The following is a 27562-nucleotide window of genomic DNA, read 5'->3' as shown; positions in this document are numbered from 1 at the left end:
CCAATTTCAAATTACCCACGATCAACTGCTGATGGAGGTTAATGATTTTAAAGTCATTTGAGGTTATGCTGAATTTTTTTCTAAAGATTTTTTTCACGTAAGACACATTTTAAAGCAAAATAGTTCACCCTGGAGCAGAGTGATATTGAAATAAGCACAATAACGTATTGTGAAGTGTATAGACAATCTCCCACTTCAGCTGCCTGGACAAAGATTAAGGCCAGTGAAATATGAACAATGGCTCTTTTATAGCTAGGCTTGTAAGTCTAAAAAACATACTTAAAAGCCGTCCTGCAAACTCAGGAGAAAAGGTGCTTCGATTTTTTGTTCCAGTCAGGTAAAAGTGTTTAAACATGTGGTTAAAGTGGAAGCTTTAAGTTATTTTATCTCAGAGTCAAAGTAGTGGAGCTGCACGTCTAACATCAGGAGTAGCTTGATTTCACAATACTTAATCTGACTGTGAATTTGAGATTAAGCTACAGATGCATGAGATTTTTTTCTGCTGGTCCTGCAAATCTAGAATGGACCATGGGTTGAAACAAAGTTATAAATGCGCAATACCATGTTTATATATTTATATGGATTTATATATATAACAATGTTTACACATATTTTTATAAAACATTTGTTTAATAACTTGTGGAATTATGTTTCAGTTTTCATAGTTTTAAGAGTAAAATCCTTTCAGTTAAGTGATTTGGTTGCAGTTAACAATATTCCATCTTGCAAGAAAATTCATTCAATTTAATAATTGTTATAACAGAACTTTAGAATACCTTAAAAACAGGTAAAAGAAAAGCCTGGCTCTATTTCTGCTACGTTTAAAGACAAAACAAAACAACAACAACAAAACTAAGAAGTGCAACTTCAGTTTGGTAGTAAGAGAATCTTAAATATTGTGATTTCCTACATCCTGCTCAGAATAGTGGTTTTTTGTTTGCTTTTCAAAATGATCCAGGAGGGACCGTAAGATTAGTTGGGGTTAATATCTCTAAGTATCAATAGGTAATGAACAAATAAGGAAAAAGAAATCATAGCATTTTGCAAGTTTCAGTACATAGTCATAGAGAAAAGGCTGTACTACCTAAAGACGCCAGGCACTACCTTTAGGCTCTTAACAGAACAAAGCTGTAATGTGCAGGCTACTTCCGTGTAATTAACTGCACCAGTGTTGAGTGGATGGAAGTATGTACATAAGAACAATTTTCATTCTTGATAGGATTGTCTTAGTTTTTCAGTCCTCAGGGATATATTTTAATGAGGTCAACTTTTTGCAGGATATATTTCATTTTACTTGTTTGTTGTACTCATTTAGTTTTCCTATGGCCTTCTCCTCCCTCTGGGATTCAGGAGCATTGATGCCTGACGCTTGTCTATAATACTTGAGAGAGGTTTTAAATGGCTGAGCCCTGCTTCAAAGCCTTCTGAAATGAATTTGATATTCCTGGTTGTTTCAGTAGGTTCTTACCAGTCCTATAGGCCTGTCACCAGTTCCTTCCTTTCGTGATAGCCGTCCATCACAACGTATGCATGCTTAGCACTTGCTGGATGAGCTCATGTTACTGTGTAGCACTCATAAGTTTGCTTCCATCTCTCACTAACCAATAACTGTGCAAATGGTACAGGCCACCCTATCATGATGACAGGCCATATTGGAAACCCCCCACAAGTGGAGAGGACAGCAGTTTACGATATATCCAAGAACAGAACCAGAAGAATTTAGGAGAAGTCCAAAGTATGGTGTACCAAGATAAACTCATGACGACTCTCTGAAAAAGTCACCTTCATTTCATCTGCCATCTTAGACGATCATTGCATTCCATGGTCCTTGTCTGTCTGCAGTCCGTTCAAAGTGTATTGTGCATAAAGTGTGTGTCTTTATATGTACATCCATCCTTGTTTGGTGTTCATGGACAGTCTTGGGAAAAGTATTTTTCGTATCTTTGTTAACAAACAAAAAAAAAAATCTTGAAAAACCTTTTGTGAAAGTTGGTAAGAGTTTTCAGTGTCCCCGGATCAGAAATATTTCTGGGGATATCCATTCTTCCATGCTTTGTGAATCTGTGATCCTCTGCCTGCTGTTGAAGGTCAGCCATTCATCGTGCCTTAATTATTTTTGTTATCTTGTTTCTTTTGAGTCAAATTCATAAATGAAGTTTGAAAAACATTTTTATACTTGATGTGCAAATAAGAGGTTGGAGGGTAAAAAAAGAAAAACAACAGAATTCACATTTCCAAATGGCTTAAGGACCACCAACAAAGGGAGCCTACTGAGGTAGTCATAGGTTTGGGTGTCTTTTGTTTTTAATTTTTGCGTTCTGCAGCAGAATTAGAGGTGCTTGCCTAACTTCGAAAACGACCATAGGGAAAGAACCCTATAATAAACTTTCTGGAATACTTGTGTCACTTTTTGACTTAGTGATTATGTTAATAGCTTCCCCCAAAACCATACCTGCTGCTATAAATGCAAGAATGTTAAAACGGATCCTTGCTAAAAGGGTGCTGCTGTCTCGTTATTTTTAATGTGATTATGGAAGTCATCTATACCATTGCGTAAAACTACTTACCAATAACTTTTCTCTGAGTGGACTCAAAAACACAGCTCATAATTCATATACTACAAGACAAGGACAATCCAGTCCTTGAATAGCTCTATTTTTTTAAGTTAGACATTTGGAAAGTTGAATATATATTTTACAGACCTAGCTTTTTAAATAGGTTGGCTGGTTGTTATGTTGATCAGTGGCGATTTCTTTTTTTTAAACTGGGAATCATAGTGCCATCTTCATTAATGTGTTTGTTTTAATTTGGCCTTACATCTGTGGTCTCTCTGAAGTTGTTGGAACAAATAAATCTTTATTTGGGATATTTTAAAATGAAGTAGTTTTTAAACTTGATTTTGATAAATATAAATTTATAAACAGCTATAACCATGAATTTTTTTTCAGAGCAAATTTGATAGTGTATACTTTTTTTTGTAAAGTACATTTGTTTACAAATGCTATCTTTTAATATTTGTTTTGATCTTTACTGTATGTGCTAAGTACAAATAAAAATTCTCAATCTTCTTGGTTTGGTTATGACGCATTATTTATTTTTGAAAGATTTTGGGGGAGGGTGCACAGATGCAATACACCACCAATTTGTACCTGTTTTGCCCTGGAATCACTAATGCTGCGCTTGTAGCGTCTGCATCGCTACAGATAACGTCTGTGCTACTAATGTTGGGGAGGAAAACAAGAAAGCAATTGTGCACCGAGATGTGAAAATGCCACAGTAAGCCTAAGGTGGGTAATCACAGAGGCTGCCTTCAGTTTCCTGAGGTCAGCCTTCCTCTCTGTCACCAGCATTTTATTTGAGAAAGGAAGCAAGAGAAACTTTGCTGGAGCCATTGGAACAAGAGCCTGGTTTAGCAGCTCTGAATGTCTGAATGCCCTCTGGAGGTTTTTGGTAGTGTTTTTTGTTTTGTTTTGTTTTTGTTTGAATACTCACGTTAGTTAGGTGGAGTATTTATTGCTTCATGATTCACACACCTACATTCGTAATGCACTATTGTTTTTGTCAAATAACTTCATTTGCTTCTGTGTGCTTTGTTGTCAGTGTTCCTCCTCATTGTGCGTTATCTGTGGTTTGGCTTATTGCTGAAGGTGCACTGATCTCCCTGAGAGATCTGAAGGAAAACCAGCTCAGAGCCTGATCAGTCTTCAAGCGTTAAAATGCCTCGTGCAGGAGGTCTGCACATGGGTGAAGAGCATCCTGTGGGACCTGTGTTCTGCAGTTTGTGCATGTCACCTTGAGGGAAGCACTGTCCTACTGCTTCTCTGGAGAAGGAGCTCGTGTGCTCACTCCCCTTGTACTTTTCTATTCCACATCCTCCTTGCTGTCTGCAGAAATCTGCAACAGCAATGTCACCGAGCGTTCAGATAGGTAAGGACAGCTCAGATTCACTCTCCTTCCTTGCTGTTGTCATAGTTGGCTTCTTGCAACAAGTGGGCTGAGATGTGGCTGGGACAAGGTAGCATTTCTGGCTGTCTCCTCTCCGACCCCAGGCATTGCTCTGACTTGTGCAGCTTACATCTGGACAAGGGTGGAGCTGGGTGCTCCTGCAGTGAACTCGGTGGTACAAATGAGTTGCTTTAAATCTAAAACAACCTAGAAGCTCTTTTCTTCCCCCCCTTCTAAAATGAGCACGCTTGGTACTTACAAAGTATGTTTTTGAACCAGTGACTAATGTGGCTCTTGTGATTTCAGGAACGCAGTGTTTGTTGGAAGCAAGGCAAACCTCTTTGAAGGTGAAAACCAAATTGCGTGGGGAAAGGGGAGAGAGTAGAAGGGTGGAAAATGTTTGGTAAGCTCAGCTGTTAAATGTAGTAGCACCTTTTGTTGACAATAAGACTGGGAAAACCCTGGTGGTGTAAATCAATAACTTCATCTTAGATTAATGCTGCTACAGGATGCCACTGGTAGTTTATAGATGCACAAACTCAGTACAGAGACTTGACAGCCCTGGTAGGTGAGTGGTTTTCCATTGTGCTGATTTATTTTAACTAGTGGTTTCTCATGAGGAAATGCCACGTGATTTTTACTTTGTACAAAACAGCACGTTATACAGGCCCAGGGAAATCAACAAATTCTGTATGTACTGTAAATATACGGGGAAATTGCCTCATGCACTGCCTGAAGGAAGTACCAGTGCACGAATCCAAACGAAGCACGTTCTCAGGAGTACGTGCAGAATTCCCCCGCCCAGTTCTGAAGTCTGTTCCTTGTGCAAGTTTCAAACCTTTTCTTTTTTTTTTTTTTACAAGTCCAGTGTACACTGAAACTCTTCTGTAATCTGATTACAGGTGATAAACACCATCCTCCTGTCATCTAAGGGAGGGAAGCTACGTGAGTACAGTGCTAGGCGCTGGAGAAATGGCACTGCTCTGTAGTGTGGTGTGTGCCGGGATGCAGAATTGCTTTATTCATCCTGTCTGAGGGTTCCTGGGATCATCTCTGTGCATGCATGTCTCCTGCATTACCAAGGCTGGAACCCAGCTCTTCCCCAGTGTAGCTCAGGGCCAGCTCCACTTTGTGTATTTTGTTTTAAAGTGGTTTTTGTTTGTTTGTTTGTTTGTTTTTCACTAATTGTAACTCTGTAATCCTACATGCCCTGCCCCAGCAGCTGGGGGGGGAACTGAAAAGCTGACAACACCACATCTGTAACCTGGGCTGAAATACATCCCTCTTCAGCCCCAGCCAGGCCCTGGCATGCAAACTAATGACTAACATTGAGTGCTGAAATACAATACTGAAAGTGACAACGGTTTTGAATTGTTTTAGCGTGGGTTTTTCCCTCAAACTTTCATTTTCAGCTATTTTTCTCCAGCTGATGTGAGTCACGGGCAAAATGAACAAAGGGATCAGTTTTTGTAATGTATTGCCAAAGCGGGCAATGTGGGGGTTGCACATTTAAGGAAAAGACTCAGTGCGTCCTTCTGGAACATTTTGTCAGTGAACCCGTGTGCAGATTGACCAAAACAAGGATTTCCTGCTCATTTTGTGGACAGAAACAAAGCATATATTATGGCCTTGTGATGTAAAATGTCATTTTTCCTTCGTGCTGGATGAGTGTTGCAGAAGATCTCTCCTCAGCCTGCGAGAGAAATAATATTAGAGCTTGCAACTGATTTTGAAAATGGACCTTCCACTGCTGACGAGGAATGAGTTGGGGAACTTCTAAGACAGGGAAAAAAAATGAAGATAAGTGTATCACTTGCTTCTCAGGCGTCAAAGCTGTCTAGATGGAGACCTGCGGGGAAGGAGCATGACAATTCAGTGTTGCTGTCATCTGTTCTCAGAGGTTTCCCACCAGTTTGTGTATCAAGTAGGCAGGCTACAGCTACCGACCTTGAAGGGGAAAAGAAGGCACATCCATCTCACCTGACACACCAGATCTCTGGACAGATAAGTGCTTTCCCTCTTACCCTGGCAAAGGAGAACTGAGAAAAGCAGTCCAACTCTCATTAATGGACATCAGTAGGAATGGTATTTTTTGAAACTATCTCAAACTCTGTACTGCAGGCACCAGACACATGGGAAAATGCAGCTTTTGGACAAAAGCAATGCTAGTCAACGTAGGTAAGAAAAAACATAATGTAAAGGGAATGTGCAGACCACGCCCATCTGCCTGTTTGTCTCCTGTCATTATAAAGTGTGTGAAATGATAAAGACCTTGCTTGACTTCTACTGCTTTTTTTACTGAAAATCCACGTCCTCCTGTACCCTGAAGTGACTGGCCAAATAGGCTTCCTTTCTGATGTATGTGCTGTTTCTCTCATTGCCGCTGCGTCACAAAAACAGATAAAAGCTTGATTCAGCTGGAGTTCCTCCCTTAATATGAGTCACTTCCAGTAATAAACCTTCTGCAGGTTACATTCCGCTCTCAGCTACCTACTAATGACTGCTTCATGACTGTCCTTTATAGCAAAACAACTTCTTCTCAGTTGGTTTCATGAGCGCTAATCTGAATTTAGTTATGAAGTTCTCAAACCAAGCTTTGTTGCGTGCTTTCTGCTTCACATATCAGTAGGTTGCTATTGAAAATGCAGGCACGTCTTCTGTAATAACTTTCATACTGCTTTGAATCTCAGCATATAATTTTCAATTTTGAACTGGGGAGAAAGGTGTTTTTTTTAATACAGCTTCTCTATCTTTCCTAAAGATGGTGACTTTTTTTTTTTTCCCAGATAATCTTGGCAGACTTAGCACAGAAGGTAGATTGGTGGAGACAGGATGGTCCACCAGCCTGTTATCTTAGCCCCATATTAATTCTTGGCTTTCTCTTGACTCTGTGGGACTACTTTTGATTTGTTAGCATCTTATCTTCCGTGATTTGTTGCATGTCCATATGCAGTGAAGAAATACAAAGAAAATTGTATGATTTCTTCATATGAAGAAGTCCAGTTCATTTTCTCTCTATCAGGCAGTCATCATGAATACTTCTTAGTCATCAGACCTTCTGAGACCTGAGGAATCTTCCAATTTAAAAATAAGATAAATGTTGAGCTAAGACTACTGGAGAAGCAGTGGAAATGCCCCTAGACTTCTGTTTTCCATTGCCACCACAATTACTTTCCTACTTCTTTTTTCTGTACTTCCAATCTTCTAAGTTTATGTGCTTGTGTTTTTCCTTCTTCGTCGTCTTTTCTTCTTGTTGCTGTAGTAATAGCTTAATGACCTTCAGCTGTAAAGTACCAAACAACAAAAACTGCAGCTCACAATGTCAGAAACTGAAGATGCGTCGAATTAAGCAAGAACGGATGTTTCAAGTAGAAGCAGTTGGGAAACCTGTAATTTCTGGATTAACCATGTCATATGTTGAAGGATTATTAAAAAAAAAAAAAAAAGTAATTTTTCAATGAGATGATGAAAAACATCCCTCGCTTCCTGCCTCCTGAATGAAATGGAGTAAGTAGCCACACCTAGTTAGTAGTAGGAAGTACTGATCTAATGCAATTGAAACTCCAGATAATAAGCTACTTCTTTATAAATATTTCATTTTCTCCACTCAGCCCATAACAATCTGTGCTAGTAATCACGATGGTTTGCCTACCATTTATCAATTTCTGCATTTTTTTTAGAACCTTAGGGAAGGAGAAAACATTACACAATTTAGTTGGCACTGGAGAAACAGTAATCACGTAGCAATGAGGATGGGAAGAGGCAAGGGAGCTTTGAGACTTCAGCATCTGTGTCTTCAGCACCTGGAGCTCGCTGATCAATGAGTACGGCTGATCTGAAGAAAGTCTTCAAGGAACTTTGAAGTAAAACTGGACGACTTTGTCAAAATTTTAAGCCCAGAAGGGCTTCGTTATCAGTTGTTTTCAAATTCTACTGTTTTATTCAATGTCTTTTTGTCTTACTCTCATTTTCTGACTTTAAAAGTACTCTGAAAATTGCTTTTAAGACAAAATGAAAAGTTTCTTGCTGTAATTCAGATGAGTTGCTCAAGTGTTACATGAAAATGGAGATAGGGCAGGTTGCAAGTCTGAGAATGCCCTTGCTGTGCTGAGTGATTGCTTTTGTGTTGATTTTACCTCTTTATAAGGAGTTATTGCTTGCTATATGCTGTACCTGTTCAGTAGCTGTTCTGATAACGTGTTAAAATGGCAAACATCTAAAGCGACGTCTTCTGTGTGGCAATAGTGTCAGGTTTGTTCTTGCTAGAGTTTAAAGTTACAGCAAGTTACTGCACATTCAGGAGACCCCATGTTCCTTTGTGTTTCTTTCTGGAAACATTCAAAATCTGAGTAATTTGAAAGTTTGATTAATCTCATTTAAAACAGTTTTTCAAAGTATTTCAGCTTTGCAGGAACAGAGATTTTGTAAGATGGGGGCTGTTGTTAGGGGGAGCCAAGTCCATGGACATTAAGGCTGAGGCAATTTCTCCTTCCTAACCTGCTGGGTGTGAGACTGCTGCAGTTCCCGGTTCCCAAGCAAATATGTGCACAGGGTACCTACTCAGCCGGCCATGCAGCAGAGGAGAGCAGTGCCTTCACCAGTACCTGCAGACACCAAGAGCAGCACAGCAACACGGACAGCACAGCCAGCCACTCCTGTGTGCATCCATCCTACAGAAGACACAGTTAATTAAGATGGGCCAGACCACAGTGGTTAGGGCTTGGCCAGCCAAGCATACTGAGCAGCAGCTTACTTACGTGTGCCTGGTCCCTTTTCTCTCCCCTCCTCTCCCTTTTCCCATACTGCTTCTTCCCTGATGCATGCAAATTGCACCATTTTCTTTCCTTGTCCGCTGTTACTCTGCTTTTTTCCTGCATTGCTCCCAGTTTTCTGAGTATAAAGGTATATTTATTCAAATTTCTCAAGGCTTCTTAGGTAATTTGGACCTAATGTGGTATTAATGATAGCATCTTAGGCAGTGCTGGCCTTGCAGGACTGTTCTCCCTGAAAGGTCCCCAATCCCATCAGTGCCCTGTGAAGTTGGGCCATTTCTCACAGAGCCCTCCCTTAACTACCTGTGCAATTCAGCACTCTTCCAGGGCACACACTGTAATATTTGGAAGCTGCTTAGGCTCCCACCTGTTAGACCAGCAGTTTTTTCTGTCGCATCCCGTGGTGGCTGCTCGTGTTATTTAATGGCTTATACGGCAGGAAAGGCCGTGTCCTGGGTTAGCACCCTGAGATCAGCTGCAGGCTGTCTCGGGTTCCCCCGTGCCTGTGCTGCTGTGGTTACCTGGGTTGGTTTGCTGGCTTCCCAAGCTGTCTGTGCCTGACTACCAGGGGAAGGCAGCACTGACTTGGGGGGGATTTCACCTCCTTGAAATCTTCTGTCTGCTTTCTGGAGTTCTTCTCATCTGCAAGGACGTCTGGGACAATGAATTATTTCTTTTTGACAGGTGATTAAATATCATTAGCTATCGTTATCATTAATTAAAACCATTTGTAAATGAAGAAAAGCAAGTTCAGTTCCCCGGTGGGCATATTTTGCATGACAGTTTTGCAAGGCAGTATTTTTTTTTTTAATGATCTTTATGCAGATAAGGTGAAATCTGTGAGGACAATGGATGTGTCGAGTTGAGATTTGTTTCTCGGTATTTTATGAGAACATGCTTTGCCGCAGGCTCTGCTCCTCTTGCAGAGAATTCCAGATTGACTGGAAGCTGGATCTAGTCCTGTTTCAAGGCTTAGTTCAGCAGCTCAATACTTAGTTCAGTAGTGCAGGAAGCTGCTGCTTAAACTTTTATTTCCTACAGAAGATTTTTTTTCTCTTCTCCTTGCTGTTTCTGAACACCCACTTCCCCATGGCCATTTTCTTCTTCCTCCCAAGGCTGGCAGAAAGATGCTGTCTGTCCACTCTGCTTACGTGATGCTAGGAATAAATGACTTTCTGCGGTGTCCCTAGGAATAGATGAGGACTGCTGGTCCTCTCTGGCAGCAGGGAGAGCAATCTGCAGTGCATCTTCCCAGGCCTTCCCTAAAGGATGCACGTGGGCAGCTCTCCTGTCATCCAGTGGTGTCAGGGCAGAGCACGGGAGTGTGACAGTTCTGTCAGCTTCAGTTACACTTCTCATGGTTTAGGGTGTCAGCTTTTGTCTGGCAAAGAGTTCTTGGTTACATGGTGCAGAGGAAAAATTATATATATATATAATATAAATATATATATAGGTGTGCTTGTAGGCATCCCGGTCGTCCCTCACTTAAAAACAAACATTTTTTCTATATGTCCCAGTCCTTGGCTGCAAAAGCAAAACTCCATCCTTTATCTTTTATAAGCAGTCCTTCTTTTAGTCCTTCTAGCAGTGAGTTTTGCTAACAGTTAACTTGTTTTATTCTGAATTTGTTTTGAAGCATGGGCAGGGAATAAGTCCAAAGTCTCCTTTTCTTCACCCTCTCCCCCCCAAAACGCAGAGACTAAAGCCAAAAAGTGAGTGTTTGGCTTAACCTAGCTGCTAATTCTCATCCCCCCAGCTGCCGTGCTGAAGCTGAATGTGCACTGACTGCTTTTGTTAGACTTCTGGGAGTCTCTCCTCCACAGGCACACATTAATAAACACACATGTGCACTTCAGTAATCCCCCTGACTGCCATTTGGGAGCACATCTGAAGCCTGTTTGGATGTTGAAGGTATTGTTACAGTACGGTGAGGGGTGAAATGTCTCCTGTCAGGGGAGAAGTGTGTGTGGGGGGGAGCCTACCAACACGTTCAGTACAAAGACTGCAGCGTGGATTTGAGCAGCTTGAAGCTGCAGAAACCCCCATCAGGCTTGCTCTGAGCTGTGGATAGGGCAGGATTGAGAAGGTTGTGGAGATGTTTGTGTAAAATTTGAGGATTTTTAAATACTGGAAGATTGCAGTGGTTTTGTGCAACGGAGGTGTTCAAAGCAAGGGACAGAGGTGGGTGTGGTATTTGTTGAAGGTTATTTAACAAGAGTCACACCCGTAGGTAGAAGCCTGGGATTTTCTTAAACCTCTGCTCAGCTACTGCAGGGCGGGTCTGGAGTCAAGGCAGGGGCATCTGAAGGGCACAGTGGTTCGAGCCTGCTCTCTGCTGTTGCTCCAGCAGCCTCCGCAAGGAGGGGAGAGAAGAAAGTCTTGCTATTTCCTCTCCAAATGTCTTCAGACAGGCTGGAGATACCTACAGGAAGAGGACATGGACAGGGTGCAGGCCTGCTCAGGGATGCAGGCGAAAGATGTTTATGCAGCTCTTTGTGGTTATGTTATGCAGGAAAAGGAGGGTATGAGCTGGAAGCATGGCTTGGGAAGGCAATTATTTAAACATATATATATTTATCTGCCATGGGTTACACCAAAATGGGAGGTGCTGTCGTGGATGAGTGAGAAAAGCCCAGAATGGGTTATGATCTTAGTGCATGTGGAAATTTAGGACGCAGCTAGGGAGGAATGAGACCTCATAGTTCCTAGTAAGCTGCATCACAGCCCAGTTTGGGGGGCGTAGAAACCTGGCTGGTTTTGGAAAGGATTTGGCATTCTTGAGGATCAGAAGTTGAACATGAGTCAACAGTCCCAGGCTATTTAGGAAAAAGCAAATGTCATGTTGCAGTGCATAAACAGAAACAGGCCCCATGGGGCATGGCAGGCAGCCTTTCCTCTCCGCAGGGCGTTGTAGGGCCCCGACTGGAAGGCCCCGCATCTCAGGAGGGGTGGGTGTGCAGGACGGGGTGGGGAGGACCATCAGAGCTGTAGAAAATGTGGTGTGTGTGAGGGGCAATTGAAGAATTCAGGGTTTCAGACTCCTAAGGGAGATGTGAAAAACTGTTTTCAGAAAGGCAGGTTTTTGTGGCAGCAAATAACCTGCTTGCTCTATCTGTGATGGACGGGGGAAGAAATAACGGGCCTAGACTGCAGCAAAGGTGACTTAGGTTAAACGGAAAAGTAAGTGCAGGCGTGGAGAGACACTGAAATAGGTTGTACAGGGAGGCCCTGGAGTCTCTGCTAGTGAAGGATTTTAAGATTCAGTTCAAGCAGTCAGCTGGGGTAACATAGGCCTGCTTACTCCACTTTTGGGGAGAGAGGGGAAGAATTCTGTCTTCTGAATTCCTTCTGAATACCTTTCTATTCTCCATTTTAATATGACCCCCTAGCACAGTTATGCCTGTGGGTTGTACACTAGAGGCATGGTTCAGTAAGGCATCAGGAGGATGTGATGCACGTGAGGTGTCAGAATGCCCTCTGAAAATATCTTTTAGAACAAAGGATGAGGACTGTAAAATTGTTAGAGGGCTAGTAATGAAAATAAAATTTTAAAAAAATTTTTTGAAAAATTAATTGGAAGATGTGTGCTGTTTGCCCTGTTCCTCAATAGGCTGCCTTTTTGGTCAGAAGAAAGTGATTGACGAAGTTTGAGGCTGAAGGCAACACCAAGTGTCTGTGGACTCTGACTGTCTTTTTGGAAGGTTCAGCTGCCCCAGGCTGAGTGCATTGCCAGAGTGCAGGATGGAGAAGGAAGAAATGTTTTCTTCCTTTTGAGAATTGGCCATAGGGCCCTGCCTCTTCTTCTTTGAAGGGCAGGATTTGGTTATATAGGAAGGAGCTGGAGCTTGACGAGAAAACTAGACAGGTAAGTAAAATAAGAAGCCTGCAGAACAGCCTATTGACAACTAAAAGGTAAAGCAGGGGTGAAACATTGGTAAACTAGGAGGGCCAAAAGACACATACAAGAGAAAAGATGAAAATCAATACCTGCCCACAATTGTACGTAGTTTGAGAGCATTACTTGATGTCTGGGGAGCAAGTATGAATGCCTGGGGGGCATGGAATATGATCAGAAAGCTGACTGAAAGAAATTCGTGATTTATTTGCATCCATGGGTTGGGAAGGACATATGTGCATGTTATGCATTCAGATAAACCAGACAGAAACAAGCAACAAAAAAAGTTCATGGCAGAAAGACGCACTGAGGTAACAAGTCTCAAGAATCTAAATTTAAGACAGTGGGAGAACAGTAAACTTAGAGAAAATAGATGTGACACCACTGCAAAATGATTCCATGATGATGCCAACAACGCCATCTTGTAGAAGCTGCACCAAGACGCACACAATATGCTCCTAAATTAAACAGTACAGAGTACAAAGAATAGGGATTTGGACTGCTCATTGTATCTTTGTTTGGATACTGTCAGCTATTCTGGTAGCCTGGCTCTGAAGCTGCTGCAAGCACTGCTGTTTGATTGTGCGGTAACTTGTCAGTCTAACAGTGACTCTGTGCACAGCTCTTAGGTGGGGAGGAGGATATGTGTGTGAGAGCCTTTCTTGCCCAACCCCATACTCATCAGAAGAGAGAAACAAGCTCCAAGATGAGTTTGTCTCCATATCTCTCAGTTTTTACCAGCCCTGGAAGAGTGCAGGTGACTTTTGGGCAGGCCAGCAGTTTTGTTAGGAGACTGCCCCTCAGAGTGCACTCCCTGGGCGCTGGCATCCTGCCTGCAGCTTTATGACTTACTGCCCTTGAGGATTTCAGTGTACACCCAAATGTCAGCTTTGCTGGGCTTGTTACTTCTTTGAAATAATGGTCACACTGCATTTTATGTGGTGTGAGTACTCCTGTCCACACAGTCAAGAAATACATCTGGAGAACTTGGTGCAAGTCCGGCGTCATGCCACAGCTCTTTTGGCTCACTCAGTTGTTCAGGTCATTCACATTTTAGCATGGAAACTACCTCATGCCTGTGGCAATGTGAGAAGTCAATGGAAGGATTTGGTGTGATCTCATTCATTTGGGGGAAAAAAGAAAAGGGGTCAAAAATCTGCTAAACCAACCTTGCCAGCAGGTGAGATGAAAGCAATTTCCGAGTACGTGGCATTCTGTGTCTCTGGAGCTCTCCTCTCAGTCAAAAAAATGTCACTTCAATCCAAAGAGCTTGAAGGAGAGTGCAGGTGAGCTGTTACAATTAGTGTGCAATCTGATTAGCCTGTACCATTTTTTCCCCAGTAGGCAGTTGCTTGATCTGATTATAAGAGTGAAGATACGGTTCAGTTTCAGGAGACTGTCCTGGATTATCCGAGCTCACCAAACCTGTTCCCAGTGTATCCGACCCCTATTTGTATTGTTTCCTTAAGGCAAATAATGCATCAGAAGTGCCCTTATTGGCAGTCCTTGCTCCACACCGGGAACCTGCCAAGATTAATCAACAAAGCCTTCCCCTCCCCACCCCCTGCTTTCAGAAAGTAACCCGCATACAAGTGTTATTCAATTACTGCCCAGTCAGAAACCTCTTGTTGTCAGAAGTTGTTGTTGAGAAGACAGCGGTTATTAATGATGTACTGAGTTGCACGCTTCAGCATATTTCTGGAAATGATGCAGATGTGTTTATGTGCACATGACTGGTTAATTTTGCTTTGAATCAGTAACTAATCTGCAGAGAACATATGTAGTGAGGAGCTAGGTACAATTTATTCCTTGCTTCTTTAATTATTCTGTTTGTCTTTATTCCATGTTGTCAGGTTTGCAGCTACTGTTAGTAATAAGAGCAAACTGAAAACCCATGTGGGTGAAGAGATAATTTCTTTAGCAAATGGGAAGGGAATTCTTTTTTATTTTTATTTTTTTTATTTTTAATTAATTGATTTACTGCAACTACTGTCTAATGCAATACTGCATAATTAGTTAAAACATTATAAACATTATAAACATTATAAGCATTCCTTCGAGGAGAGCACATTTGAGTCATTTGCAGTATCTATGTAAAATTATGTCAGTCTTTTTTGGTTACTGACATGGAGAGAAAATATTTCCATATGTTTCTCATCATATCAAACAATAAACTGAAACAACATCAGTTAAAACTATTGAATAAAATCTATAGTGTCATGTGACACATCTGAGTTAGATATGAATTAAAATTTCAGTGTCTCCAGTTCTCCATATATTGTAGATCTACAACAACACTTAATCTCCTAACTAAACATAAACAAAAAATACATATATTTACCAACAGAGGTATGATTCCCTTTTGACCAAGTGTTATTTTGTATGTTGATACTTGTAAAAACCTTCTATTTCCAGTGGGAACTTTCTCCATTTTTTCCCAGCTCACAGATTTTTCATAGAGCCTTTGCACCATTGTTTTGGAGTCCAGGAATATGAAGTTATTCTGGGACTGTTCCTTGGTCTCCTCTTCTGATGGTTTCGCTTTACAGGAATTGTTGTTTGTTGCCTGATCATTTTCCTACTGCAGGTGAAACTGCAAATTTGTGCAGTACAAATTTTGATGTTTTGGGGAATCATTTTGTAGGTCAGTTAGAATTTGACTCTGTGTAACAGTTTAGTAGAAGTTGCTCAGAGTGTAAAATCAAAGAGAATTCTGACGTTAAAGTCATGTCAAACAAGCAGAGGCATCCTTTTTCCTCACCCTGTGACTCTCCTGTTAACAGAAAAGTGTAAAGATTTGGGATATGCTTCATTAAAAAAAACATATATATTTACAAAAAAATGCATTTTTTCCCAAGGAAGTTTGCAGTCTTTCCAAAAGTACAGTTTATCCTACTGTTTCCCAATCTAATTTGAACTGAATTTATTTTGTAGCTATCCCTTGAACAACAGTGATCTGCATCAGTTCAACATTGAGGAGAATGGTGGGACACCATATAGCGCAAAAATACCTGCAAGGCACCACCACCACCACCGTCATCACCACCACCACTCTAATTACAGCGCCCTTGCTCCCGACAGCAAAGACATTGTTTCTGGAGTTCCAAATCCAAATAGTAAGTCTACTGCAGTGAATGTCATGTCAATAACTGGGCTGGTTTTGGATTTGTCTCTGGCAAGGAAAGAAAGGAAAGGAAAACATCACTTTTTCTTTTTTTCTTTTCTTTTTTGAATATACTTCCTGTGATTATTTTCTAGTCTGGTAGTATGTGCAAATGAGACAAGATTTTACAGTTTCCTGGCTTGGCTATGGGATTGTGGGGTTTGGTAGACTGGTGTTCCACAGCTGAACAAATACCCAATTAGTCACAGATACTGAGTCTCCAGCTTCTTGGCACAGGCTATTTTTTCATTGTTACTATTATTTGTATAATATCAAAAACCTATCCTTGTTGCCATTGTCTTTTGCTGATCTGCCCAGCTGGCCTTCAGCCCTTGTTTGGATCTGGCTCTTGCTTTCATGTCTGGGCAGAAGCAGTAGAAATTTTGAAGTGCTGGACAAACACCATCTTGCTCTCTGTTTTGGTACTGGTGTCCACAGCTATGAAGGAGAAGTCGCTGAAGAAAAATCACACTGAGGCTGGAGTCCAGTCCAGTGCAACAGGCTCTCTGGACGCTTTAAGAAAGCAGTTCTGCAGACTCCATAGATTTTAATAAGCATGGCAAAAATGCTTTCCCAAATGTCAGGGCTCAGCTCAATGAACAGAAACTCAAAAACACCTGAGAAGCTGTGTTACAAGAACTGGTTTAGATTGGCTAAAAGACATACAGAGGTGTCTATCAGAAGCACTTTTTATCATCCCTAGGGGCTTACTGTCTTCTACAATGCTTATGGTCTTCCCTTTTGAGTCAGGTGGTGTCTTTCCCTGTGCTGCATCGGAAAGACTTGCTTTGCTGTGCTATTTTCAGTCCCAGTGGTTGGCACCAGGTTAGCTGTCAGTAATGGTGACAATTCCCACTCAGCCCCACCTGCCATCACTGGAGTATGTTTGTTTGCTGTGTGGAGATATCTTTGGCATGTACAAAGAGAAGAGGAGAGAAACCTGCTTATTTCTACTACAGCCTTGGGTAGATTGGGCATACGTCTCTGCTGCTGAACATGTACAGACTTTTTAAAGGTACATAGCTTGGCCAGGTGTTTGTAGGTTTACACGGAAGCTGGAAGAGAAACATCCCTGCCATTGAGCAATCCTGTTTCTTGCTCTCCAAATTTATAATCTCTGCACTCTGCAGTGCATGAGATGCTGGAACTGTGTAAGAATTTCTGAAGATGGACAAATAAGTGTGATCTATTATTTTCCTCGCCTCAGGGGGATGCTAAGTTTTTCCTTTATCCATTTTTTGCCTTTTTAGTTGTAAATCACCCTGAGATAGGCATCTGTTAGGGAAACTTTCAGGCCAAAATAAGAATGTCATCATTGCAGCTTGTGTTGGCAGCTCTGGGTGCCCTTTGGAGGCTGACCTCCAGCACCCTGGCTGTCAGCCAGTTCTCTGGGACCACAGTGTGGGACCAGAAACACCCAGGAAAGGAGATGCTGTCAGAGGTCTGGATAAGGACTGTGGCAACATAGGGGCAGGTGTCAGTGTCTGACTGGAGGCTGGGTGAAAGGGCCCCTGTTGGGAAAGTGTTTCTAGGAAGGACAGGGTCACCAGCCTGAGTCCAGTGTCAAGAAGAGGGTGCTTGTGACCGAAATATCTCAAGTGGAGATGCCTGGAAAGCCAAAAGGTCCATGTGGGCAATATGCTATCCAGATGGAAACCTCCCAGTGAGGCTGGCGGGGGTGAGGTTGTGCACGTCAGTTTGGCTACCTATTGGTTTTCCAAGGGACCATGGGCATGTAGGAACTCCAGTTCCTAAAGGCAGGAGCCATCCATGAGCTTAGAGATGATTTTAAATGAATGCGAAGTGGAACTTCGAGAGACCCACCTGCTGGTACCTGGCATGTGGTTGAGAGAGGGAGAAGGATGCCTCCATTTCCTCCACTTACATATGCTCTGATAAAATCCCAGTGCCAATTCACAGGACTCTGAGAAGGAGAGGTGAAAATCACAGTATGCTCAGCCACGGTTCCTTTTAAATACTGCTGCATGTTTTGCAGCAAGCACACAGCATGGGACTTCATTACAGAAAACAAACCCAGGCCAGATCTGCCTGATTTTTCACATTCCAAGTCATTTGTCTACTTCGATTACTGGAAGAAATGAAATCAGGTGAAATAAATCTGACATGTGTGTTCATGAAGGCAGATCAGCAGAAGATGTTTTCATGCATTCAGCCTAATTATTGTATTTGCTGTGCTGCCCATCACCTTAAAGCTAGCATGTATTTCCCCCATGTATTTTCAGTCACTCTACCAGGGACCACTGTGTTCAGCAGCAGATAGCATTGCAGTGCCAGCACTGCTCCCTAAGCCTAAATCAGCACAGCAACGTTGTACATGGATTACCACGTGCACATGAGCAGACCCACCAGCAGCAGCTGGGGCTATTGCAGAAAACAGCTGCCAACAAGCATGTTGTATAGCTTGCAGAATTTTTATGGCAGAAGATGACAAATGGAAAGAAGGGGCCCAGCTTGCCTCTCAGAATCTAGGTTGAGCTTGCAGGTTATCACTTAAAAAAAAATAAAAATCTTTTATTCCTGACCCGCTTGATGCAAAATTCCTTGTGTGACCCTGAGCAGAGAATGGTTTAATATAGCCTGAGTTTCAGGCTGGAATAGTGCTTTGAAAAAAAAAAAACCAACCACACAATGCTGCCAGATCCTTTCTTGAAATGAAAGCCTGGTTTTGCCAAGTCTTAATGCTGACTCAGTAAATGTATGCTTTTTTTTTTTTTTTTTTAGGACTTCATCTTTTTGCATTTTCTTTTAATATATCTGTTTGCAAAGTTGAGTCAAAAGGCTAAAACAGCTTGGTTTCTGAAGCTCTCCCTTCAAGCAACAACAACAACACAAATCTAACTAGTCAGTTTTAAATCACAGCATTTGAATAATTCAAATAATGCACTTTTTCCCCTTCTATGTTCCTTCTTGACAGGAAATAGAATGTCTGTGTTTCTTTAAAAAAAGATAAAATCAAATATCATTGTGTCTTGTCTTTGGGACTACAGTCTTATGGGTGGGGTAATTTATTCCCTGGTACCACCGAGCACAGTCTCATATCTATGGAAGGAACCATAATGCCAGAAGTGCTGAACTCTGCCATCACCAGCTTGTGATGAGAGGCCACCAATGGGAGGTCAATGCTGATGCTGTAACCCCTTCTAGGACATTATTACCTCTGATTATATTTCACCAATGCCAAAACGAGCTTTTTACTTATATCCCTGTAAGCTGGCATTTGCAGTTTGTCTCTAGTCAGCAAAAGCCTTAATGTATATTTAAACAGCTGTAGAATTAGATCTTGAGTGAGCAATATTTAATATTCTTAGGACAGCTTAAGAACCTGATCCAAACAAAACTGCAGGCAGTGCAAAGTTTTTATTGATTTCAGTGGTCTTTGAATCAGACTCCAGAGACTACCAAACTGTTTCCAGCTATTATCACTTAGAATCTATGGAAAAAAGAAATGCAGGAGGCAGCAAGGATTCATTAAATTATCATGTAATGAAGCTCATTTTTCTCAGAATATTTGCAAATATACATATGTATGCCACACCATCCCTAAGACGTTGGCAGAGATCTTTCAAGGCTGTCTCAAAAATATTTTACCTTGTCTTTCTGTGTCAGTGGTGTGCTCAAAATCTCTGTTGACAAAGCATAGCAAATTCCTGACAACAGTCTTAAGGAGGCTGGCATATAAATAAAGATGTCTGAGAGGAGCCAAAAGCTATACTCTGATCTCTTTACACATCACATGTTCTGAGAGTGGCACCTTGGCTGCATAAATAATCCCTCTGGTGTCAGCTGAGTTTTAGAATATAAGGGAGTGGGGGAAAGAAATATCTAGCCCTAAGCTGGCAAAAGGCCTGCTGAAACATAGGGATGGGAGAGAATGGGCAGGGGGAGGAATCATTTGCTAAATAGAACAAGGAAAAATGACCCAACAGGCATAATTATGAAACGTTTTGGATGTTCTTACAGGGAAGATGGTTTGCTGATCACTGTCTCTTCAAACGTGGTTGAGTGATTTGCTCTGCTGTTCTTCTGTAGCCTCCCTTCAGACTGTTTTATCTTCTTTTCTTTCTTTCCTTCTTTCTTTCCTTCTTTCTTTCTTTCGGGCATCTTTTTAGAATTGAGCTCAGGACTTCCCCTTCTTTTTGATGAAACTTCTCATCTGAAGAAAATAGAAACGGAGAGTGTGAAGGTAGTTGGACCATGGCCACCCCTGCACGTCAGCATGAACAAGGTATAGCATATACATATATATTTTTACATGTGTATGTCAGGGAGCCCCCTTATCACTTCATATTCAGAAGCTGCTGCTTTTCACCTTCAATTCAAGTCAACATTAATCTGTAAATGTCTTGCTTTTTAATCACCTCTCACCATCTCCTCATGCAAGTGAGGTTTGGTTTTCAGATTTAGAACTTCCTTCTTTGCCTTTTAAAATTTCAGAAGCCGCTGCTACAATGCTTGGTGTAGTTTTAATTTGGTTGTGAACACTTAGTCATCTAGGCAGCCCAGAGCTGTAAAAATATAACACTTAATATTATTAAAATAAAAAAAAAAAAGTTGTTTCTGTACACAAAGAGTTTGTGTTAACTCCCCTGGCACCTGATGTTAGTGGGTGTTTCATAAGTGGACTATTGCTGGGATGGCAAAACATCCATGTCCTGCTGCTTCTACCAGAGACCAGAGGACACCAGATCAGTGGCTCCTTGTATTCATGTGAGGCAAAATCCACTGAGCCTGTGCTGTGAAGTGCCTTCAGCTGATTCTGGATAGAGCCAGACTATGCAAAGGAGGCTTGTCCCTCAAAATTTATGAAAATTGCTGTTCTGAGCCATCGCACAGTTGTATGTGCTCTTGAATTTACCGAGATTCACCACTGGAAAGCACCAACTAGCAACCAAGCCCTCACATTACAGGCAGTGGGTTGTTGTGACCAACAAATAATTCTGAATTCTCGTGGTTTCTTCTTCAAGCACCACTTTCTGACCTCAGTCATAGTGAAATGTGTACACAGAGCTTATAAAGCTAAAACAAACAAACCACGGGTCTTTGAGCAGAGTGTTGAGCAGCCTCTGCAGATGCCTTCTGCAATGAAAGAGGGACTTGCTGTAAATGTTGGGTTGCCTGGGCTGAAATGCCATTGAGCATCACCTAGCACAAAGGCAGCAGCGCAAGTTAGATAGGATTGAACAGCAATCCTTGAACTGTGGCAAGGTTTTTCAGCTGAGAGTGTGGCCTTCTTAAAGCTGCTTTGGTTGTGGTAGTTAACTAGCTACTGAGTCCAGCAGCAAACAGGTTTTAATGAGTGCTCACCGTGTCTAGTGTCTGGCAAAAAAAATGAAGCTGTAACAGATCTATACCACACCACCAATTTCTATTCTACTAAGTCCTGTTTATTCCACACTTTTGTGTCCCCTGAAATATTATGCTTAAACAAAACCAGTGAAGCACTTACAAAGCTGCTTCATTTGCTCTATTTCTGAAAATAAAGCAATGATTTCCATGTCTATTGTGGAGTCTCAACTTTCATTCCCTCTCTTCCTATTGCTAATTATTATTTTTTCAAGCAAAGTGCTTTGGGGCTGGAATTTGTCGGGCCTAATAATCCACCCAGAGGAGAATTAACAAGAAATTGGGTAAATTGGATTCAGCAGTTAATTAATTTGATTGTCCGCTACAGCAAACTCCATCTCATGGGAATGATGAATGGATGTGTCCAATCTCTTTTCCAGAGCTGTTTGGTACAGTGGATGTGTCTGTCCACCTACTAAATGATAAAAGTCAATTTCAACATGCATCTTATGCCCTTTGGTACTGGTGGACTTCTTAATTTCCAGAAAAGATAGACTTAAGTGTTGCAGCTGTTAATGTATTTCTGATTTTCCTTTTTGGAAGCATTTTCGTGGAATAAATGTCTCCTATCCTCACTGCTCCATGTGTGTGTATGTGTGTATATACATATATATATAATATAAAGCCAAATATTTATAATTACAATTTCTGAAATCTTTGGACCCTAATCATTATTAGTCCAGATGTATTTATTACTGAAAAAGAAAGAATTATGATACAGCTCAAATTGTTTCTACCCCTTTCACTGGTGTTATGCTCACCCATCCTCTGTGCCCCTTTATGCTGGTAGTGGGGAGAAGGGGTGCTATGGTAAGTACTTCAGCAGGGGGGGTGCGATATTCATGTTGATGGTTTCTTCCTTGTTCTAGGATCTGCTGGGGGCCTTCGTTGTGTTTTTGCTAACACAGTTTTACACCTTGCTCTTTCTTCACTGATCTGCAGCTTCACATTGCATCCAAATTTACTGTATGTGGTGGCTTTTACACGTGCTACTACTTTGTCTCTGTTCTCTTCATTACCCCTAAACCCAGTTTTGTCCAGCTCCAGGTTTCCAAGTGCATTTCTTTAACTGGCCATTGGTGGGTTGTTTATAACCAGGGGGTCTCCAGCACCAGCCTGCGCCCCTTCTGTTATCATCCCATGCCTGCGCTTCTCCTCACCACGTCCTGTGCCTCCACCTCGCAAGGCCTCTGTTTCCATACCAGGCCTGTATTGCTTTATACTACATCATTACGGTAGCCATAAATATCTCTTTCTACAACGAACGACTGCTTGTCTTACTGTTGTCTGTATAAAATGATTGTTGCTACAGCTAGGTGTAGTAAAACAAAGAGCAGGCAGGTCAGGAAAGGTCCAGGCAGGGGAAGCCTGACAAGCTTCAATATTGAGGCCTTGCACACTGTTCAAAATTTGTGTCCCACTGACTCTTCTCTTTACTACATGGGTCAGAGAGGACATACTCTGGGAAACCCAGCTACTGTAGCCCAGTAAGGCTGTCATAAAGCCTGGTACTGACAGGGGCAAAGTCTAATAACATTGAGCAACAGCATTTTATAAAATACATGTGATACCGGGAGTCAAAGGTTTGCTTCAAGGATATAAGCAAGACAAGATTTATTGGGAGTTGTATCTTTCATTAGACCAAATGGCAGTTGACCTGGAGAAGGTCTAGTGTATCTGACAGCTTAAAGTTGATTTTTTTTCTGCTTTGTTTCTTTTTCCAAACATATTGTTCTAATAAAAAAAAAAAAAATCAGCTTCTGTTTGCAGACTTTATCTCAAATAAAATTAACACATAATCATACATACAGGTCTTACCACGATGATGTCTGTTCATAATTGTTAGTTATCACATAGAAATTGTTATATAAATCACCTAGTGAGAAGGAAGTGATTTTCATGATTAGATTTTCAAGCATGTTGGCAAGTGTAGGTGATTCATTGATTCTTCACAAGTCTCCAGCCAGTGGGTTTAATACACATTAAATCCACTGTTTGGCTAAGAAGTGAGCATTGACAAATCGGCAGAGACAAAAGATCATGATTCTTGCTCTTGGTAAAAAGTTTGATGTGGAGCAAAGCATGAACCTTTCAGAACAGAAGGAATGGAAATGTTCAGTACAAGAATGGTATTGCTGTGTTTCATGCAACTATTTTAGTATTCTGTATGTGTACTTAATATTCAGTTAGCTTTGCAAACCAAAGCTAGTGTCATCATTATCTAACACTGTACAAATCTGCCTTCAATTCTAGTATCAGGGAGTGTAATTGAATTTAAAGTAAATATTTGGGAAGAGTAAAGCAAATCTAAGACCTCAATTATAAAAAAGAAAAAAAGGCATCTAGTATTCTATGTATATATATATATGAGCTTATTCATCCTACTTCTGTCAAACCCATTTAATTCAATTCTCCAGTGTTTTCCCTCTCTGGAAAAAGTAAAGTTCTGCTTTAGTGGTGAAAGTGATATGACACATTGCTATTTTATAGTGCCAGAAGAACTGGAGTTGGAAAATTGGAGTGTCGTCAGGTATCTTAACACTTGATATGGACTTTTTTTCTCATTTCTAAACCTTTTAGGATGACTTTAGATTGCAATTTTAAGCAAGAAGATCATTTATTTCAAATGTAAGTTTGACTCTCAGATAGTCACTTGAAATCAGCATCTCAGATTTTTCAGAAATACGTAATAAAAAAATGATAGAATTGGAAGTTTCATTAACACTATGCTGTATTTAGTCTTCTAATAAGTTCCTCACTGAGTGCTCTTACTTTATAAATGAAAATAAAACTTTAATACCTGCCAACCTGGTACAACATCTGAATACCCAGCTGCTATCTGTGTGCTTCACTCATCATTGCAGGCAATAAGAATTCTGGAAACGTGAGGTTTCTTTATAAAAAGAAAAATAAAGTACATTACAGCTCTCATTCTTGCAGCAGTAGTGTATAGAGACTCCATAATGCAGTCAGGTTTTAGATCTTTGATATTCTAATGAACTAGCAAAATGAACTGTAGAAGGTACCATGTGGTTTTGTGTAATTATGAATTTTTTTGTTCCTTCTCAATGACAATTACACTTCAGAAGTTGAATTAGGAGAGGAATGGGGTTATATGTATAGATTAGCGACATTAAGGAACAATAGGAACTTCTATAGATGCTTAGAAACGCTAATAGTTTGAAGTAATGAGATACTACTTTATTCTGTGATTGGAGTTCATTTTAAGTCTGGATCTTTGGTGCCATTGCAAATGTATGTTTAATAGTCTGAGCTAATCAGCTGTGTGAGAGCTGAATTCAGTGATAATTCAGGTGTGCTGCACTGTGGCAGAAACTCTTTTACACAAAGAAGCATTTGCCTTTTCAGATACGTTCAGACGCTAGAGGAGATCTGGGTCAAGTCGAGCAGTCCCAAGCCCCATGTGGCATTTGCATGCAGTCACATTTCCTCAGGGGGCCAGGAGAGGTGGGGGCCTTGGGCTGCTGGCTCAGCATCCGGGGAGCAGGACAAGGCCAAGGAGCCGACTGCAGCAGTGTCTGCTCTTCACGTGTGATCAGCCACCAGAGCTGCCGCTGCTTCTGGCAGGGTGCAAGCAAAGCAAGTTTGCTTGCTTGAAGGTTGAAACCCTTGTAGGATGACCCAAACAAGGGCTGATGCAGAACCGAGTGCCCAGGAATGGTTTCTTAAAAGGCTGTAACCTCCTGCGGTTGCAGCAGCGTCTTTCCATTTTCCACCAAGGTTTTCCATTCCTTTCCATTTCCCACCAAACATTTGAACCTCTCTGGTTATGAGAATCTCAGTGTGAGACTCATGCATCAGATTCCACGTGGTGACAGACCCAACTAGGTGAAATTGTCTGATGTGATCGTGAGAACTGCAGGAGGTTTTGACCTTTGGGGGATTCCCAGCTTCAGGGCAGCCCTGAGGGCCTTTGTCTTTCTCTTGGTCAACGTGGGGAAATTGGGCAGGAGGAGAAGAACATAAGGACTGAAAAATATTAATGTGGACAGGAACTTTTCAAGTTATGAAACAAGTTAGTGTCCTAAACAAGCATCGGTTAACTTGATTTAGCTAGTGAAATGCAGTTGCTTAATCTTGCTTGGCTGGAATGCTATTTAATTAGTATCCAGTGTTAAAACAAAGGTGTGATTTTGCATAGCCTTTGGAAATGCCATTGCTTAGTGCATTATTCTTTCTGCTGTTAGAAATCAAAGCTATTAAAAGTTGACAATAATGACAGCTCTTTTGAAGAGTATAGGAGTGTACTGTGGCTACAAGGCTGTACCTTGAGGAAAGGTTGTGCTTTCATTACAGCTCATTTTTTTTCCTTTTGATTATCTCCACTTCATAGTTTCATCAGTAGCCCAGAAAAAAAAACACCTGACGAATGAATATGTCTTTTTTTTTTTTTTTTCCTTTTTCAGATGCTTGCCAGAACTGTAGTTGTATTCAAGACTAAATAGATGGCTACAGTTCCATAAGTTGCTCCAGTCAGAAGCTGTCACTTTTCATTTTAAGTATTTTCTTTTTCCCTTAGGAAGAATGTGGAGAGAAATAAATGTCCAAAAATATCTTCCATTAAAAATAGTAAATGTGGCTTGGCAAATAAACATATAAGAATTATTACAGAAAAAAAAAAAAAAAAAAAAAAGAATAAAGAGGACAAAAAAAATCTCAGGATGGTCAATCCGTTAGCAGAAAGTTGTTCAGAATCATACCTGGCGGCTATGACATTTTGGATGCAGGAGCCTGCTGGACCAACTGTGCGTACACGGAAGAAATGTCTTGCAGTCTCAACAGAGTTCTGCAGAGAACTTCTGCAGAACTTCTTGTCTTCCCCTTGTAGTGTTTGCAGAATAGTCTCCGGCAACGTAATTCCAGTTGTGATTTTCTCAACTTTCAGAAAGTGTCCCCCTTTTTGTCTGTGATTGTTCTCAGACCTGAGAGAAGAGTCAGAAACATTTTAGCTACCCTCAGCCAGTGGATAGCCATAGGGGAGTGCAGAAGGAAGGATGAAGAAGACGGGTTTTGAAGTTTAAGGGCAAATCGTATGGCAAATTAATAGGTAAAAATGTGCCAGTTCTGTCTTGAACGACTTTGCTAGAGTTTAACCTCAAGGGTACTCTGAGCCTGGTTTACTGATGCCTTGTACCTGTTCCAGCTGGACAGGTTAGCAGGAAGCACAGTGAGATCCGAATGACAGCTTTATATGTCTGTTCTGTCCAGGCATATGCAGCTGCTCACTCTCTGCAGCGATGCAAGAGGAAAATGAATGCATAACCTAAGCCATCATTCGGTTGTAATTCAGGTCTCATTTCCAGAAGGAATAGGAAAGTTAGCAATGACTGTTATGCCATTGTTCAATTCTTCTCTAAAAATATATGAGAAACCACAGTTTGGTAGGTTAAAAGGTTGCATTTACAAGCCTGGTCTCATCCATACACTGTTTGTTTATGCATTAGTATTACATTGTCCTTTTCTTTTCTTTTTTTTTCTTTTTTTTTTCTTTTCTGCATGGGAAGTTTATTCATGCTGGCATTTCTGCTGGATGTTGTTTGTTCAAGGCACAAAACCTTTAGGTCATGTTTGAACAGGTCACTAAGCTAGCTGTCCCGAGGCTTTAGATTTCTGATCCAGATCATTGAGTAGGCAAGGGGTTGACATCAAGCGGAAGCAGCAGCAGCAATGTTTAAACTTCCTGGGTTTTTCTGGTTTTGATAAAGGAGATTTTGTGTGGCTTGCAATTAATGGAGATCGCTTCAAATCCCTCTGGTTAAATTTGCAAAGCCCCTTTACATTCTTAGAGGGGTGTAAGAAAGCGATGTTCACCATAGTTTAGTGCTGTGAAACTTTCCCACTTCTACCTGCCTGGGATGTTTTGAAGACAGTGCTTTGCTTCCTCGGCATGATCACAGGTTTGGCAACCACTCCAGAGCCTGGCTGAGCTTTTTCCATGCTTCTTAGCACTGTGCACCAGTTTCTTGCTTCTGTTGCTCAGACTTCTCTGATTTTTATTTATTTATTTATTTTTGGTCTGGATAAGGGAATCAAGTCATTAAATATTTTGAGAATTTTTATTGTGAAATGTATTTATCAGGGTATTAACATCTAACTTTTATCCGGTATTGGCGAATCAAGTTATTACACCTAGAAGTCTGACCTTTGGCCATCTTGTTAACACCTGCATCTAACATATTTCACTGTGCTTGTCTTTTACATAAAATACAGGGTGAAGAGAAAAAGGTACCTGAAAAGACCCTTCATGCCCCTGTGTCACCTTCCTCTGTACCTGATCACATGAAGTGCAACATCCTTAAAGCTCAAGTAGAAGCTGCTTTTAGAGTAGGCACCCAGGTAATCTGTGTTTGATGTTTCCAATTCCTAATTTTGGCATAGTTTACAGCAATTTTTCAAAACCAT

The 27562-nt window shown here is 41.2% G+C and overlaps 1 protein-coding gene across 7 annotated transcripts in view; it reads left to right on the top strand.

Annotated features, from left to right (window-relative positions):
* The window catches only part of EPB41L4B (erythrocyte membrane protein band 4.1 like 4B), a 172060-nt gene that overhangs the window by 82559 nt on the left and 61939 nt on the right, over window positions 1-27562 (top strand). For 6 of the 7 annotated variants that reach the window (XM_032181453.1, XM_032181452.1, XM_032181451.1 and 3 more), the window contains exons 16-18: window positions 15547-15728; window positions 19906-20021; window positions 27371-27496. In XM_032181453.1, coding sequence (XP_032037344.1) covers window positions 15547-15728; window positions 19906-20021; window positions 27371-27496 — 424 coding nt within the window. Of the gene's footprint in view, window positions 1-1625; window positions 2860-15546; window positions 15729-19905; window positions 20022-27370; window positions 27497-27562 lie in introns of those variants that run through there. The other variant, XM_032181457.1, reaches the window with a different exon arrangement.

This window comes from Aythya fuligula, chromosome 2 (assembly GCF_009819795.1).
Source record: "Aythya fuligula isolate bAytFul2 chromosome 2, bAytFul2.pri, whole genome shotgun sequence".
Classification (NCBI taxonomy): Eukaryota; Metazoa; Chordata; class Aves; order Anseriformes; family Anatidae; genus Aythya; species Aythya fuligula.
Note: the sequence above shows the minus strand (reverse complement) of the source record. Positions and strands in the feature narration are given on the sequence as shown.